General features: G+C 39.5%; 2 protein-coding genes across 2 annotated transcripts; both read left to right on the top strand.

Moving 5' to 3' along the window:
• The first annotated feature begins 71 nt into the window (after nucleotides 1-71).
• LOC5518027 (anillin) lies at nucleotides 72-9,101 on the top strand. Its single transcript, XM_001638018.3, has 16 exons — nucleotides 72-206; nucleotides 778-1,224; nucleotides 1,640-1,795; nucleotides 1,872-2,855; nucleotides 2,926-3,159; nucleotides 3,394-3,532; nucleotides 4,611-4,733; nucleotides 5,132-5,191; nucleotides 5,664-5,790; nucleotides 5,927-5,975; nucleotides 6,071-6,133; nucleotides 6,496-6,520; nucleotides 6,956-7,146; nucleotides 7,229-7,336; nucleotides 7,409-7,536; nucleotides 7,871-9,101. Exons 1-16 carry the CDS (start codon nucleotides 189-191, stop codon nucleotides 8,091-8,093), a joined length of 3,075 nt encoding a protein of 1,024 aa, XP_001638068.2. The 5' UTR covers nucleotides 72-188; the 3' UTR covers nucleotides 8,094-9,101.
• A 1,028-nt stretch (nucleotides 9,102-10,129) lies between these two features.
• On the top strand, nucleotides 10,130-15,763 carry LOC5518083 (EGF-like repeat and discoidin I-like domain-containing protein 3). Its single transcript, XM_048721045.1, has 6 exons — nucleotides 10,130-10,677; nucleotides 13,618-13,732; nucleotides 13,932-14,133; nucleotides 14,231-14,255; nucleotides 14,422-14,586; nucleotides 15,249-15,763. Exons 1-6 carry the CDS (start codon nucleotides 10,330-10,332, stop codon nucleotides 15,390-15,392), a joined length of 999 nt encoding a protein of 332 aa, XP_048577002.1. The 5' UTR covers nucleotides 10,130-10,329; the 3' UTR covers nucleotides 15,393-15,763.
• Nucleotides 15,764-15,840: the final 77 nt, after the last annotated feature.

Genomic DNA, 15,840 nt, shown 5'->3' on the forward strand with positions numbered 1-15,840 from the left:
TGGGTTAGTTGGGTTTCCTGTTTGTGACGTCACATCGATAACAAGTCACATGATATTTCAGCGCTCAGATTCAAATCAGTCGAACGGTGATCGAACGGTTAGACGTCAGTGTGGAAGAAACACATCTCATAAAGCTGCAACACAACTCTACTTGCGAACGCTACGAGTTTACGTCCACTGACAAGGACATGGATCCTTTTACTCAGGTACGAATGGTAATGGCAATTTTTGAATGGATTTTTAGATTCATCGATAGACTTTCGAACAAGATATGGATGGATTTCGATAGTTCTCTGTCTCGCACAGTTTAGTCTACCTTAGGGTTTTTTAATTTATTGCTTTCCTCGAAATATACTTATCAATACTTTACTAGCGGCGCTTTTCCAAAGTATTTTAACAAATATATTCAACTTAATTAAAGCTAAACCGATTCTCGATCTGCTAGCGTCGTCTTGCAGCTAAAAGCACGCTGCAATCCAACGGCAATGGGACTTCGAAAATAAGTAACTTAATTTAATAATGATTTTAGTGGGTTCTTACATATAAGTACTTCTTAGTAAGCAGGTATAGAACGGCCTTCTGTATTTTTTGTGAGATCTCAGAGAATAAAAAGAGTTTAAAATAAGAATAAAATGCTTGATATGATCGATTGATTGATTTTGAAAGCACGCATGACCCGATCACGCATGATTGCCATATTTCCAACCAACGGTTCTCTGGAAAAGATAATTTGGGACTCTTTCAAATGAGATGTTTACAAATGCCTTTTAACACTAGAAACTACTTGAGAGAACGCAAGCTCGTAAAGAGCAACTCGCCATGAAAAGGATGGAACTGGCTGCTTGTCGTACAAAGAGGAATGCCCCATCACCCAATCGTCAACCGCTCACTGAAAACAACACAGAGAGAAACATGCCGAACGAAGCTGAAAGCAAGCATACGAAACAAACTCCAGCTCCAAATACACTGAGCATCCCAATAAAAAAGCCTCAGGAATCACTGGAAAACAGTGATTCTACAACGCAAAATCGCCACACTGAAGTTCGAGAGGTGAAAAATCGTGACAGAATTCAAAGTGATCCAAGTAGTCCATTGACAGCAAACCAAAATCGAACAGCTGTGGACCACACTAAAAAGCAAAGGATCCTAAGTGACAGCAGTGTATCTGGAAGTATTTCTTCAAGACTGAAATCTGAGGCAGAAGTAGAAAGCCCCTCAATACAAGTAAGAAAAATAATGCACCTATCAATGCCGAGCCCAGGGAGGGAGGGGGGGAGGGGCCACTGACAAAATCTCAACCCATTGGGCAACAAATACAGTCAATCTTAGAAAAAATCCCCCTCCCTGTGAAAGCAAATACTTCACAGCTAGAGATTCTGATAATTGAACAGACTTATATTCTGTCTGTTAAACATATTATATTTTATGTATCTGGGGTCATTATTGTGAAATTCTGCACTGTGGAGACAAAAGGGCTTATCAATCCTCGACCACCTCCCACCGCTGGGATTAAAATTGTTAGAAAATCTGTGATAAATCTCTTTTGCTCTAGTTTCTTTTGCAAAACTCTTGGCCCCTAAAGACATGGCTCCTTTCCCACTCCTTTCCCTTCCTAAATTGATTTGTTCATTTGACTCAGGCTCGTCGGCAAATGTTGCTTGAGATGCAGAAGAAAGACAGTGAGGTGACTCCAAAAAAGCACTGGAAGAAAGCAGTGAATGTGACCCCTGCTGCCGACACCAGTAGCCCCAGTGTAGCGGCACGCTCGGCAGCATTCCTTAACCAGCTAGCTGAGGTAAGCATGATTAATTTCTAGAAAAAAAAGCCAGAATTGATTAGGATTTAAAAGAAGAAAACCTTGTTCCTTTTAGGATTCTACACCAATCAAAAGGCACGTTCAAGTTGTTTCTAAAACCCCAGTCACCCCTGGGAGACTTGCTGAAGCAAAGAACATCTTTGAAAAAAATAAATGTACAGATAGTAGAGGACCTGAGGGAAAACCCCAAAAGATCAATATGGCCGGACCCCCCAAGCCCCCAAGACTGGCCAAAGTACCCGACTCCCCGGCAAGTCCTTGCACAAAGAGGAGGGCACCTGCACCCCCTGTCAAATTAGATGACAAGTCTACTAAGAAGCCGTGCAAGGAGGAACAGAACACTGAAAGTAATGCACCACAAAAGAACAAAGAAAAGGTCAATGATAACAAGCAGCGCAAAAGGCAAATTGAAGAAGGCATAAAAGGTGAAGCTGAAACAGAGTCACAAAATGGGCAAGTGAGAGGCAGAGAAGAAAGGAAGAAAGCCAGAATAGAAAAAAGCTATGAGGAAAGTGATGTTGTTGTCGCTCAGCCTGTAGTTGTAGAAAGCAGAAGGCACCGAGGTGAAGCAGTTGAGGCTACATTCCAGGAGGCTGGTTTTTGTAAAAGCTCTTCCTCTGCAAGAGTCCAAAGAGTTCCTACATTTGAGCAGAAAGAGATGCCTAAAAAGTCCACCAAGGTGATATCAATTGGAGATGTCAGTGGGGCACATAAGGGCAATGAGTCGCAAGATGCATGTGATGCCATTATGCAGGCTTTGTCGTCAGAGGAAGACATCGCAAGGCTGGCTCCAAGCAAACCGCTGCACACCTCTTCCTTCAAAGGAGGTCAGGATCTGGGTCCCTTCATGCTGCGTAGCAATTGTAGCCTTACTCACCTGAAAGATGCGGATGAGCAAGGTGTCCTTGATGAGACTGTCAACCTGAATGACGTAAACATTCATGAGATGACATTCACCTTTGACTTCAGCAACTTTGATAAGATTGAAGAAGAGAGGGAGACAAAATTCCAAAAGAGCTTCAATGAGAAATGCCAAGAGGTTTGTATATGCTACTTACTTTTAATTCAAATTATATCTTTCTAAAAAAAATACAAATGTTTGTTTTCAGCTTGAAAAGGAAAAGCCATCTGGCAAGTTGTCAGCTGAATGCTCAACTGGAACAAAAACAGCTACCCGGGAAGATGTGCAAGGGCAAAAAAAGCCAATGGTTGAGAAGAATGACCGGGGAGTGTACAAGTCTGGTTACCAGTCTTCCGCAGATGATAAATATGCCACAAAGTTGCTAGTGAAGGCCAAACCACCAAGACCAGAGAGGCCCAAGGCGACACATGATAAGCTTAAGGTACGAGGCCAAAGGCAACACATGATCAGATTATTAAGATAAAAGGCCAAAGGCAACACATGATAAGTTTAATTAAGGTACAAGGCCTAAAGCATACATATAAGCTTAAGGTACCATACTCTTTATATTTGTACATTGTTGCAACTCAACTATGACAAATAACCAATAGATATGCTGGTGGGTGGTTAAATATCCAAAGATAAACAAGTGAAATATGATTTTCACTTACTGTAGGAGCTCCTGGATGAGGCTGCCTCTCAACAGAACATCGTCCTGCAAATGAGTCAAGCACTAAATGTCTGTGCCACCAGCCAGGATATATTTGGTGGTTCCCAGGAAGAGGTTGAAGCTGAGCGGGTGTTGCTGTTAGCTGGTGAGAGGCCATCGACCATCTTTGCTCTTCAAAAATAAAAATGCAGCATAACAATTTTTTATAGTATTATAAAGATTAATATACCAAATTATGGAATTGGAGTTAATTTCTTACTTAGGATAATTATGCAGCCTTTTATATACTGTATATATTTTTGTTTTGATTAAGGGGACAAAAAGTCAAAGGCAATCCTAGGTAAAAGGCAATAACATTGATACAAGGGGGTTAAGAAATAGGCAGCTTTTTTATCACACATTAGTAAAACTTACAATTATAACAGGGCTTCTGGAATTACGAGCTTGTGCGGAAGCACGTAATTTGGCTTTCTCCGCGTAATCCACAAATTTTCACGTAATTTGACTAAATTTTGAAAGACAAAACATTTAAGTGCACAGCTGATGTGTTCTTTTAGGGTTCTTACCTCTATTTTTCATAAAAAAGACAGATATTCTTCGTAAGAGTGCGATATTTCGAACTGAATTTCGAAAACAAATAAAATGACTAGGCGTTCTTTGCTAAACCGCCAAGGCCTAGGACTAATAATAAAATACCGTTTTTAATTGGCTGGTGGCTAGGAGCCAATGAAAACTCGCCTAAGATATTTTAGCGCAAAAAATTAACCCTTTCCTTCGGTACAAAATGTAGTTTGGGCGTAACAGTTGATATTCCATGTAATTTAGCGCGTAATTCAGTAAAGAATCCCACAAAATTTTGATTTTTAAAGAAAAATGTATTGCAGAATCCCGCTTAATTTAGCGTGTAATAATTGATTTTCCGCGTAATTTAACGCATAATTTAGCAAAGAATCCTGCATAATTTTGAGTTTTTTTCCGCGTAATTCCGGAAGCCCTGTTATAACGAAATGACAAGTAGGAGCAAGGCCGACCCCCAATATTTTCTTAATGTTTATGTTTTGTGCCCCCCCCCCCCCCCCCCAAAAAAAAAAAATATATTTCAAGGCAATTTTTGTGGCACTGTAAAAGATAAAAAGGGCCTGGTGGAGCACAGTCTGGTAAAGGTAAAATAAATGAATCTGAATAAGCTGCCACTCGCTGAAGGCTTTGATGTCTCCTGACAGCTGAAAGAAAGCAAGCCTGTTTGAATGAGCACCAGCGACTCAAATCTCGTCCCCATGAGAGTATGCGTGGACGTACCCGCCCTGAGATTGGTCAGCCGTGCTCAGCATCAGTAACTTTATCTGGTAAGTACCACACATCACACAGTACTACCTGGTAGGTACCATACATCACACAGTACTACCTGGTAGGTACCATACATCACCATATAGTACTACCTGGTCGTGGTAAGTACCACACATGACACAGTACTACCTGGTAGGTACCACACACCATACAGTACTACCTGGTAGGTACCACACATCAAACAGTACTACCTGGTAGGTGCCACACACCATACCGTACTACCTGGTCCTGGTAAGTACCACACATCACACAGTACTACCTGGTAGGTACCACATATCACTAAGTATGTACCACACATCATACAGTACTGCAAAATGCAGTAAACACACATAAAATGCTAATGAAAATATTGTTAAAACATAAACTGAAAACAATGAAATATGATCTATTCCTCCAGGAATCAAGTTGTCATTGAAGCAAGACTTCATGGATGTTTTAAGAGTTGGCATCCGTCAGGGTGAGAATTAGGCATAATCCAAACAATAAGGAATACAGTCTTATACCACTCACGACAAGCAGCCAATTACAAAAGAATGGTCATCGAAAACACTGTATTTCTTACCCTGAAGTAGGTGGCCTTAACCACCATTTTCCTGTCCCAGATATATTATTTACTTATTTAATGGTTCTCAAAACTTGTTGGTGACAAAAATGTTTGGAAATGATTAAAAATTAGAGACTAACAATTTTTTTTATAAATTGAGCACATACACAACCAATGTGACATTTTATGACATGGCTTTTATTAAAAGGAAGAAAAAATTCAGATCATTTGGTTTTCTTTTGAACGTTTTATCAAAATGGGCACTGTTTAAATTGTATCGACTTTACATACTGTAATGGGAAGGAAGCATGCTTGTCTTAAAGGCAGACAAGCTAAAAGGGACAGAAAACTTATAAAATGTTACTTGTATTTGAAATTGTTTCAGATGTTGGGGTATTCCACTTTGTTCTGCATATTCAAAGCGGCCCGATGGAAATCACATCTTCCAAGACCCTGTCCACCAATGACTGCACTGAAGGGAACACCCTCACATTCCCTGACAAGTTTGTTCTGTGAGTAGTCTAGTCTAAAACTTAACTTCTAAGTTAATAACTTAACTTCTGGTCATAAAGACATCTGATAAAAGTGTAACTCGCTACCCTGCTGTGCCATGCTGATCTTCTGTTGTGCATTCTTTTTTTTCAACAGAAACGATCTCGATCCTAAGTTTGCCCTGTACATCAAAGTCTTTGGAATGGTGAGCCTTACATGCTCATTGCTCACATCTGCTAACAAACACTTTATGTCTATAGCAAAACAGTGGAGTTGTATATTGTTGTTGCCTATTTTCAGAATGTCCAAAAGCCCAACTTAAGTGCCATGACACCGAACCAGAAACAGAGACTGAAATCCAAGGTAAATGGCTTTTTTAAATTAGAGAGCTTAAACGGAAACAGCATCAAGAAGCGTGCACCCTTACGAATTGCTGAATGACAAGTTTTCAACCCCGTTTTTCAGCAATTCTTGATGCTGTTTACATGCAGAAAAAATAAGTCTTGCTCCTAGACTATTTGTAATCGGCTAAATTTGTTTTCTACGATGTGTTGTTTTAGTTGTTATCTATAGTTTTCTTCTTACCTGTTCAAATCCCATACATAATTTGAGGCCTGCTACGGCTATGTATGAATAATGAATGAAAAGATTATTGAATAGATATGGCTGCTGAGGTTGCAACAGCATTTAGCCTGTTTTAATGTGTTGCAACTTATTTTCCGCAGCGAAGAGTGGATAGCCCAACACCAGGTAAGTCACCCTATGTGCATGTAATAAATAGTTATACAGTACACACACATTGAACAATGATCTAGCATATTGACCAATAATAAAAGCATTAGAACAGCATTCTTTCAAAGATTAAATACCTCTTTAGAGTTAAAAGGAGTATTCATTTTAATACCTTTGTTATTATATATTTATTAAATATAGAAAAACGTATAGAAGCGAGATTTCTTCCAAGTTGCAATGCTTTCACCTTTTTTTGTCGCTCTTGTTACTGTAATCATCAATAATAATATAGATGTTATGTACAGTATTGGACCCTCTGGCCATTTTACTCCAAACTGGGTGTTATAGAATTATTTGTTACTATCCCCCAATCATGCTCAACCAATGCAGTCCCCTGAATCATAGAAGATAAAACACGCTAAAACATTTTGCTCATCTCTAATCCTCCAACAGGTGCTGAGAACCTGCCTGTGTTCAGAACTCCCAACTTCCGCCTGGTGGGTGTTGCACGTATCACACTATCTTCTGTCAACACCAAGAAACTGAGCCTTGAGTATGTTCCTGAGGGCTGTCCCTTGAATAAGCACATCTATGTGAACACGCGGTGCATGCCTCAATACAAGTGCCTGGTTAAAGGATTCTTGGTAAGTTTATATGGTTGCTTTCACATGCCATCCTAGGGAAAATTCTGGATGCGGTAGTTCTAAGTCTAACATGTTTTCACAGACTATCCTAGAAGATATAGGTGGTTATAGCGCCTGGCAGCGGCGCTGGTGTGTCCTGGAAGGTGGCATGTTGTCCTACTGGCTTTACCCTGGGGATGAGACCACCAAGGTACATTCCCCTGTCTTGCTAGGAATTAATCACCATCCACATGAGCTAAAGAAAGTTTTTTTTTTTTTTAAGGCACCATTAGGCTCATTGGACCTCAGCCAGTGCGCCAGCAGTCATGTGACTACTGTGTCACGAGTTCTGTGCGCCCGACCCAACACAATGGAGCTGGTCATCAATAAGGGTGATAACAACAGTATCAAGTGAGTGATATCAAGGGCTGTGGGGTGGTCTGCCACAGATTTAAGGGCTGTGGGGTGGTCTGCCACAGATTTAAGGGCTGTGGGGTGGTCTGCCACAGATTTAAGGGCTGTGGGGTGGTCTGCCACAGATTTAAGGGCTGTGGGGTGGTCTGCCACAGAATTAAGGGCTGTGGGGTGGTCTGCCACAGAATTAAGGGCTGTGGGGTGGTCTGCCACAGATATAAGGGCTGTGGGGTGGTCTGCCACAGAATTAAGGGCTGTATAGGGTGGCCTGGGATGTTATGTTTATTGTAAACAGAAGCCGGATGTTAATGACCCTGTTTATTTTGTTCAGATATCTGCTGGCAGCAGACACCAAGGCTGACAAAGTCACATGGCTGGACAGTCTCAATGAGGCGCTAAAAGACTACAAGGCATGGAGTGACTGCCATAAGAGGGTCCTTTATCCAGATCTTGCCCCCGTCGACCAGCCCCCACCACGCCCCAAGAAGCCAGAGAGAGAAGAAGTACCTGAAATGAACAGCTCATCAGGCAGTCCATCTGTCAGTCTAGTATGACCAAAAGCTTCCAGCTTCATGTGCTCCGGGGCATAGTTTTAATTTTATTGAGGATTCACTATACCATGTTCAACGATTTACTTGACAGATGGCCAAGCAGTTATCAACAATCATATTTTGGATTTGTGGTGCTAATAAGCAGGTGATGAGTCCAAAAATTTGGTCAGCAAACGACTATATTTTACAAAATCTGAAAGCTACAATGGTCTGTTTGATAACTGCTGGACTTATGTGATGCCTCCACAATTCAGAAGTAATGAACTTTAAGACTACATCCATCTTACTAGAACATGACACTAGTGGCTGGAGTCCAATAAATAATGGCTGGTAATGTCCAGACATGCTAACAATATGTATGCAGTCATTTATAAGACAGCTTAACTGGGGAAATCTATGATGAGCAATCTTTAATTGTATTAAGCTTGTAGGAGAATTCATATCTACCGAACATGGAAAGCCTTTTTGCATTTTTAGATAAAGTATTTGTGAGCTAATATAAAGTAAAAATAAGGCATGTGGAAACATAAAACACATTTACGGTACGAGTCAATTCAGACAATTTTTAAAACCTATATGCTTTCTAGTATCCTTTGCATTTGTTCTGACCTGACACACAATGTGCTTATTATGCTCTAAAAGTGTTATTTTGTAGCATCCTACCCAAAAGTTTCCTGTATCTGATTGCTATAGGTTTTAAAACATTAGAATGGAGAAAGGAATTTTTGGCGATTTGGCTGAGGTAAGCAGTTTTTACTGAGCTCAAGCACTTTGTGTGACAGGGATAAGGACAACTGCATAAGAGACTAAATTATATTCTTGCACATCTTGATAAGCATTAGACTACTGTATGTGTCATTTTTAGAGTTATTTTCATTAACCTGACTTACACTTTGACCATCAAACTTTGTATTACAGGTTGATGAAAACCACTCTATTTGCACTAAAGCAGAAGCATAATTGTAAATATTAAAAACTAGGTATTTTAGAATAAAGTTGAGATTATTTAGATGACTTGGTCAGCGAAGTTAAAAATCGATATCGATACTAATCGATAAAAGTCATCGATTTTAATCGAGTAATCCGTGAAATCATTTTAAAAAAACCGTTATGGAAAATAAGAGTGCGAATTCGATAAAATTGATTTTTCTGGATTTATCGAATTTCAAAGGAAGCTTATAAAAACGTTTTTATCCACGAGAGAATGACCAAAAATGCAAACTAACAAATGACGAGGGAGACGTGAGAACAACTTTGAGCCTGCAATGTGCAGGGGGCGGATCCAGGAGTTTGAAAAAAAGGGGATAAAATTCACAGCCTATACTGATCGATCACGTCTCAACCTTAAATTCAGTACAATTTTCCTTACAATCTTAAAAACAGTCTAGGGTAATGTGGGGCTATGCTGTCTATGGAAATTACATTCCAAGGATGCCATTTAACCAGCTGCTATGTCTCGATCGTCGACGTAAAGCTAAAATTGACGTTGAAAAATCACGTTTTTGAGCGGGATTGCTTAAAAAAAATCCATTCGGGGAAAGTTCCATCCCTCTCCCATCCTGTACCGGTGTCAGCACTTTCATACTAATTTTAAGTTGTAGATTTTTAAAAATCTGACAGAAAATCGCGCTTACCAGCATTGTTTTAAGTTTCACTTTCAGGTTTATTTCGCCACACTGCTCAAATAAACTACATTATACATAATTTTATAAAATAATACTTGGTGGCGGGGGAGACAAAAAAAACATACTTATTACTATGGACATAAAATAAGAGACAAAATTATATCGCTATAAGGCTTATAAACTCGTAAAATTGAGCTCTAGGGAAAAAAACACCACATATGGATACATTTAAATCCCAACTAAGTTTATTTAATGAATTAGAGCATGAAAATATAACTCATAGATGTTTATTTGCGTGAATTAGTTTTCCTTAGAAATCTTCACTGACGCAGGTAATTGAATTGCCAAAAAAACGGCTTCAAATCCAATAAAGGCATGGGTGACCTAGCCCCCCCCCCTTTAGCATCCAAAAATACAGTAAATGTATGAGACATTATCTAAAATACAGGAGAAAATGCCTTGAAAGTCCCTTTTGGGCCCCCTCTTGTTAAACATCCTGGCTACGTCGCTGATCTATATTATGCCTATTATTCATCCTAATCAATAATTAAACTCCTTCAAAAGCTATTTTAAAAGTGAATAATGTTATCAGCTCCCCTGTTTGATACAAAGAGATGACACAGATTATTATTTACGTTGCTGTTTTATCAGTCTTAACCACAATCAGTTATTGCCAGAAGCCCAGGCCATTACAGAGAAAATCACAAAACGATTTTTCTTTCTCAAACTTTGTGAAGGAAAGTTTTTTTTATCTCAATGTCGAAGTTGTGGCCAGAAGTTTTGAAAACAACCCTGTTTTGTGCTGGCTGAAGTGCTTGGACGTGCTGTCGTGTTTCTCTGTAAACGTGGCGTCGAGCAAAGACTCCGAGTCCAAGTTCTGGTGTGAGCTTCTCGTCACCGATAAGTACAACGCCCCGGACAAGTTCCTGCCGAACAGCTCGTCCCACCACTACAGTATCAGCGTAAGTTGGTAGTTGGATATGCATGATTTTTGCAGTGATCGATAATGTGTATTTTTAGACGTTCCAATCTTTAAGAGGCAATGATTGCAAGATTCGAGAAAAGTTGGAAATAAATTGGCTCAAAAACCAAATTTTGTTACTTTGCCTGATTGAGACATTAACTTTTTCTTTAAAAAAAAGAGTTTTTTCCCTGAGAGATCATTTTTGTGTACTTTAATGTAAAACCAGTTCTTTTTAGGCCTCATATTTTAATCTAATAGTCACCTTATTTGGTATCCCTTTGCATGGCTTTTAAAGATTCCTAAAGTCCATAAACACCACGTCTGGAGAAAATGCCGTTTGCGATATTTTACTTAAAATTGGACAAAATGGAGTGACATTAACTTTATTTTAGCCGAAACAAGGGATTTTTCTGTTATACTATAAGTAACCCATTTGAAATTTACAATATTAGACAATTTTTGCAATCACAGCCTTTTTGCATTTCAACATAATGGTTTTTGTAACTTTTTCACATATCTGTAACTCCTTTGAGAACCCTTAAAACTTATTTCAATTTCCTCTACTTGAGGAAATTGCTCGATCATTAAACGATTCAGTTCCTAAAGATACAGTGAAAATAACACTAAAGCAAGATTAAGTAAAGATACTCCCGCATTTCAAGGACACTTAACACATTTTGTGTTCCTAAGGCTTTTCTTGGCGGGAGTCCTCAATTTTGAGGATACTTTGGATTTTTTTGGGCCTTTTATGCTTTTTTGGCGGAGTCCAAAGTTTCCATAGGAAGGTATAAATTTATCCAGTCCCTGCGTTCAAAAAGGAAGGTATAGATTTATACCGTCCTTGAGTTTATTAAGGAATTTATAAATTTATTCCGTCCCGAGTTAAAAAAAGGAAGGTTTAAATTTATACCGTCCCCGGGTTAGGAAAAGGAATGTATAAATTTATACCGTCTCTGAGCTTGAAAAGGAATGTATAAATTTATACCGTCCCTGAATTTAAAAGGAATGTATAAATTTATACCGTCCCCGGGTTAGAAAAAGGAATGTATAAATTTATACCGTCCTTAGCTTATAAAGGAATGTATAAATTTATACCGTCCCTGAGTTTAAATAGGAACGAAAAAAGGAATTTTTCCTTTGTCTTGTGGTCAGTCGGGCAAGAATTCGCCAGCAATGCTGGCAGGTGCTGGCGCAGTTTGCACGAGGCTTTAGAATTTGGAAGAAGCACTTTCTGCATTTCATCCCCCTGGCAAGTGTTAAGATAAAAAAACACTCATTAACTGATGCAAGTGCATCATTAGTCTGTAGAATTGCCTTTATGTGGTTTTACCCCCCTGGCTTCAGACTTACAAGAATTCTGGGGCTGGTTGCACAAAGCCTGAATAAGCTCAAGTGTATTAAGGCTTGGATCTTAAGCTAAAACAGTTGAAATTTTAAAAGTTGCCTTAAAGTGAGTTAACATTGCCTTAAATGCACCATTTTTGGTCAAAACATCAAACTCGGCAATGTTAGCTGATTGGTAATATTTTATTTTGAGTGATGACGTCATCCAGCCGATCACGTGACTTTTGCAAATCAATATTTCAAAATATTCTCCGCTGGTGGATACGCTATGAAAAAGAAAACATTGCATGTTTTTATGTTCCTTTGAAACACATCTGCATGTCTTAACCTGCAAGAAAAGTTTAGCCTTTCGGTCACAAATCAACATTTTAATTCGCAGCGGGTCACGTGACTTAACAAAATAATTAATATCTTGTTAACGGCAGAGAAAATTATGGATGCTAAAACGCTATCATATGACACACATAAAGTCAACACATATTTAGTAAACATCTTTGTCCAAGCTGTTTTCCTTACTGGCGGAAAAGCAAAAAACTATTTTGTCACGTGATCTATTGTGTGACGTCATCACCAGCAAGAAAACATTACGAAAATATTAAGGCCGTTGACTTTAATCATCTTGCCAAAAAGAACGAATTTAAGGCGATGTTAACAAAGTTTATGGCAAAAAGTTATATTCGATGCTAAAAGCAATCTACCCAGGCCTTAATATACTTGAGAGTTATCCGCAACATGGATAGGCTGGATAACTATCCGCTGAATCGGCATCATTTACCGCTAAATGACTTCCCGTTTCCATGGTAAACATGCAAAGCGCTCGCTGTATTTCCTTCAAACAAAATGGCGGCCATAGCAAGAGAAACCAAACAGTATTTCGAGTCAAAGTGCACGTAAATCACGGAATGATCAAAGGGGATGGTGTTTAGCTTTTTCCTGTCTTTGGGAGTCACATCTCTAGAAAGAACAGACAATTTAGTTTGATTCCAGCCTTGCCAGAGCTGCATGAATTAGTCCGTAGTTCATTGTAAATTTACCAAATGTAAAATCGCAGGTAACCCAAGCACTCGGTTTGTATTCTAGTACGCAAGAGAATTTGTAGTGATGAAAATATGCAAATTTAAAGGAAATAGACTTCATAGTGGACTCACTTTATTATTGTCTTTTTGTTGGATCTCTCCTGAGTATAAGGGCCGATTTTACTTACTCGTTTCCCTTTCAGCATACATGACGATGTGTCTGAAATTAATCTAAATTCTTACGATAAATTAGAAAGCAAGACGCCATTTTGTTTTTTTTAACATTTTTTTCGGTGGATAAGATTTTATCCGACCTTGATCATCCGGATAACTTTAACGGCTGGATAATTTTTATTCGGGCTTTGTGCAACCGAATCACGCCAATCGGATAAGTTTTATCCGCTGAAAAAGGATTTAACCGGTGGATTTAGACTAATCCAAGGCTTTGTGCAACCGGCCACTGGATGTTTCGGCCGAGTATTTCATGCGAGGGAGGCGGGGAAGTCATGATACCATAATCTAAATATGTCGTTCCCACCGCATCAAATATTAAAATTCTATCTACTAACTTTTCATAGAGCCAGTGTGAGAACTCTCCGTGTCTTAACAATGGAACCTGTTTGCCCAATTACAGCGATGATACATACACGTGCATTTGCGCGGTGGGGTACATCGGGTCTCGATGCAAGCAAGGTAATTAAATTTGTTTTTCAAAACCATATTGATTCGTAAACCTGCTTAGAGATGTTGGCGGGCTGAACTGTACGATCTACACACCGTAAAGTAAAGTTTGCCATGCTTTATCTATGCATTTGATGACTTGGTTAAAAAAGCATTAACCGGGCTAATCCCATAGTGCAGTATAACAGTAATAGTGATTCTTGATGGACAGCATGTCATTCTGCACTTGGAATGGAAGATGGCCGTATTCAGAACCATCAACTCACTGCTTCCAGTGAGTATAGCGCTGATCTAAAGGCTTACCACGCACGGCTCAACCAAGTAGTTCCTGGTAGCAGCGGTTGTTGGTCCCCACAGTACCTTTCGGTTGATCAATACTTGCAGGTAAGACAGACAGACGGACGGACGGAAATGTTACAAGGGCGGATCTAGCTTTTTGCTAAGAGGTGGGTTTGACTTTATCGCAATATGGAAGAGAAACAAAAATTGCTCCTTACAAAACGTTTCTAGCTCACAGCCTCACTCACCTACTACCGTAATTGCTTGAATAAGCGCATTGTATAATTCTGTATGCATATTTTCGGCATATAAAGCTTTCCAATGGAAACCCAAGAGGGGGGCTTAAACTCCCTAACCTCTCCCTCTTGATCAGCTACTTTGTTATTTGATTTCATCTGATGGAGTTTCAAATGGTTTTGCAGGTGGATTTGGAAAAGGCGAAGTACATAACCATGGTTGCTGCACAAGGCCGAGCTTTGGAGGGAGGAGTCTACACAGGCCATTATCAGTGGGTCAAGACGTATGGTCTAAAATACAGCGATGATGGGACCAACTGGACCGACTACTCCGAGGGAGGAGTTATCAAGGTATTAACTAGTCCAAGTAGCCCTGGTTCGGTATGTCGCTAGAGAGAGCTTGGGCGAATTCAAGGGGAGTCTGAAAAAAAAATACGGCGGGAAAAGTGCTTCATTTGCGATACCTTTCACGCGCAAAGTGTTTACCCAAGTCTCATGCGTACCTAACCCAATTCTTTCATGGAATCGAGCTAGCGTATGACTTAGTCACGGGAGTAATTATACCTCTGTCCAAAGCATGCTCACCCTTTGGCAGCAGATAACAAGAGTAATTTGCATCTTTGCTTTACGTAATCATCAACGCTTCGCTACACTTTCAAGTATACACCGTAGTGATTCGAAAAAGCGCCCGGGGCGCCTGTTTAATTTTTCGGGTCTTTGGGGGCGCTAAATTTGAGAGTGGGCGCTTATTTCATTTTGACGGAAAATACCAGTTTCTGAATCGATTGAGAACAAAACTTTACTTTCGATAAACAGAAACGACAGTTAAAATGTTGTTACACTTTAATACGGTACATTTAGGGATTTTCATGGTGTATAAATAAATTTACGTGCTTTTGTTAATATCCTTTTTTGAGGTAGGGAAGGGGGCGATTATTGTGGAGGAGTCGCTGATTTAAAGGAGGGCTCTTATTCGAATCATTTACTTTTTGTTTTATTTTTCATTTTCTCAGATCTTCTCAGGAAATACCGATAGTGGAACTGTAGCTAGGCGTGGTTTAGTTGAGCCAATCAAAGCAAGATATATCCGATTCCTGGTAAAATCGTGGCACGGTCACCCCTCCATGAGGGCGGAGCTCTACGGCTGCGAGCCGTAAAATGTGTGAGGGAGGGGGGGGGGGGGAAGTGCGAGGGCACTGACTTAGACATTCCCATAAAACCAATGCATAATACACCACCAAGCCAGAAGGTGTTGATTTTGAGCCCCACTTTTAGATAATATTGTATAGGAGGGTTAGGGGGCATACTCCCCGTAAAAATTTTGTCATTTTCAAATATATGAAATGCCAATTATTGCTAAAACCTAAATAGAAAACAGCACCATTAGCTCCTTTTCAACTGAAATCTTATTTACATATCTTTTCATAAAACCAATCTGAAAAGTTAGTCGGAGGGGACTTAATCATGAATTGAAATTCGTAATTTCAGTGATGGAAATTAATAAAAGCAAAACTGCAAAATATAAAAATAGTAGAAGCCGCACTAAAGGGGATAATGATTTTCAACGCCTTCCAGAGTCATGTAAATGCAAGAAGTATGCGCATC

Source organism: Nematostella vectensis, chromosome 13 (assembly GCF_932526225.1).
Source record: "Nematostella vectensis chromosome 13, jaNemVect1.1, whole genome shotgun sequence".
Lineage (NCBI taxonomy): Eukaryota > Metazoa > Cnidaria > Anthozoa > Actiniaria > Edwardsiidae > Nematostella > Nematostella vectensis.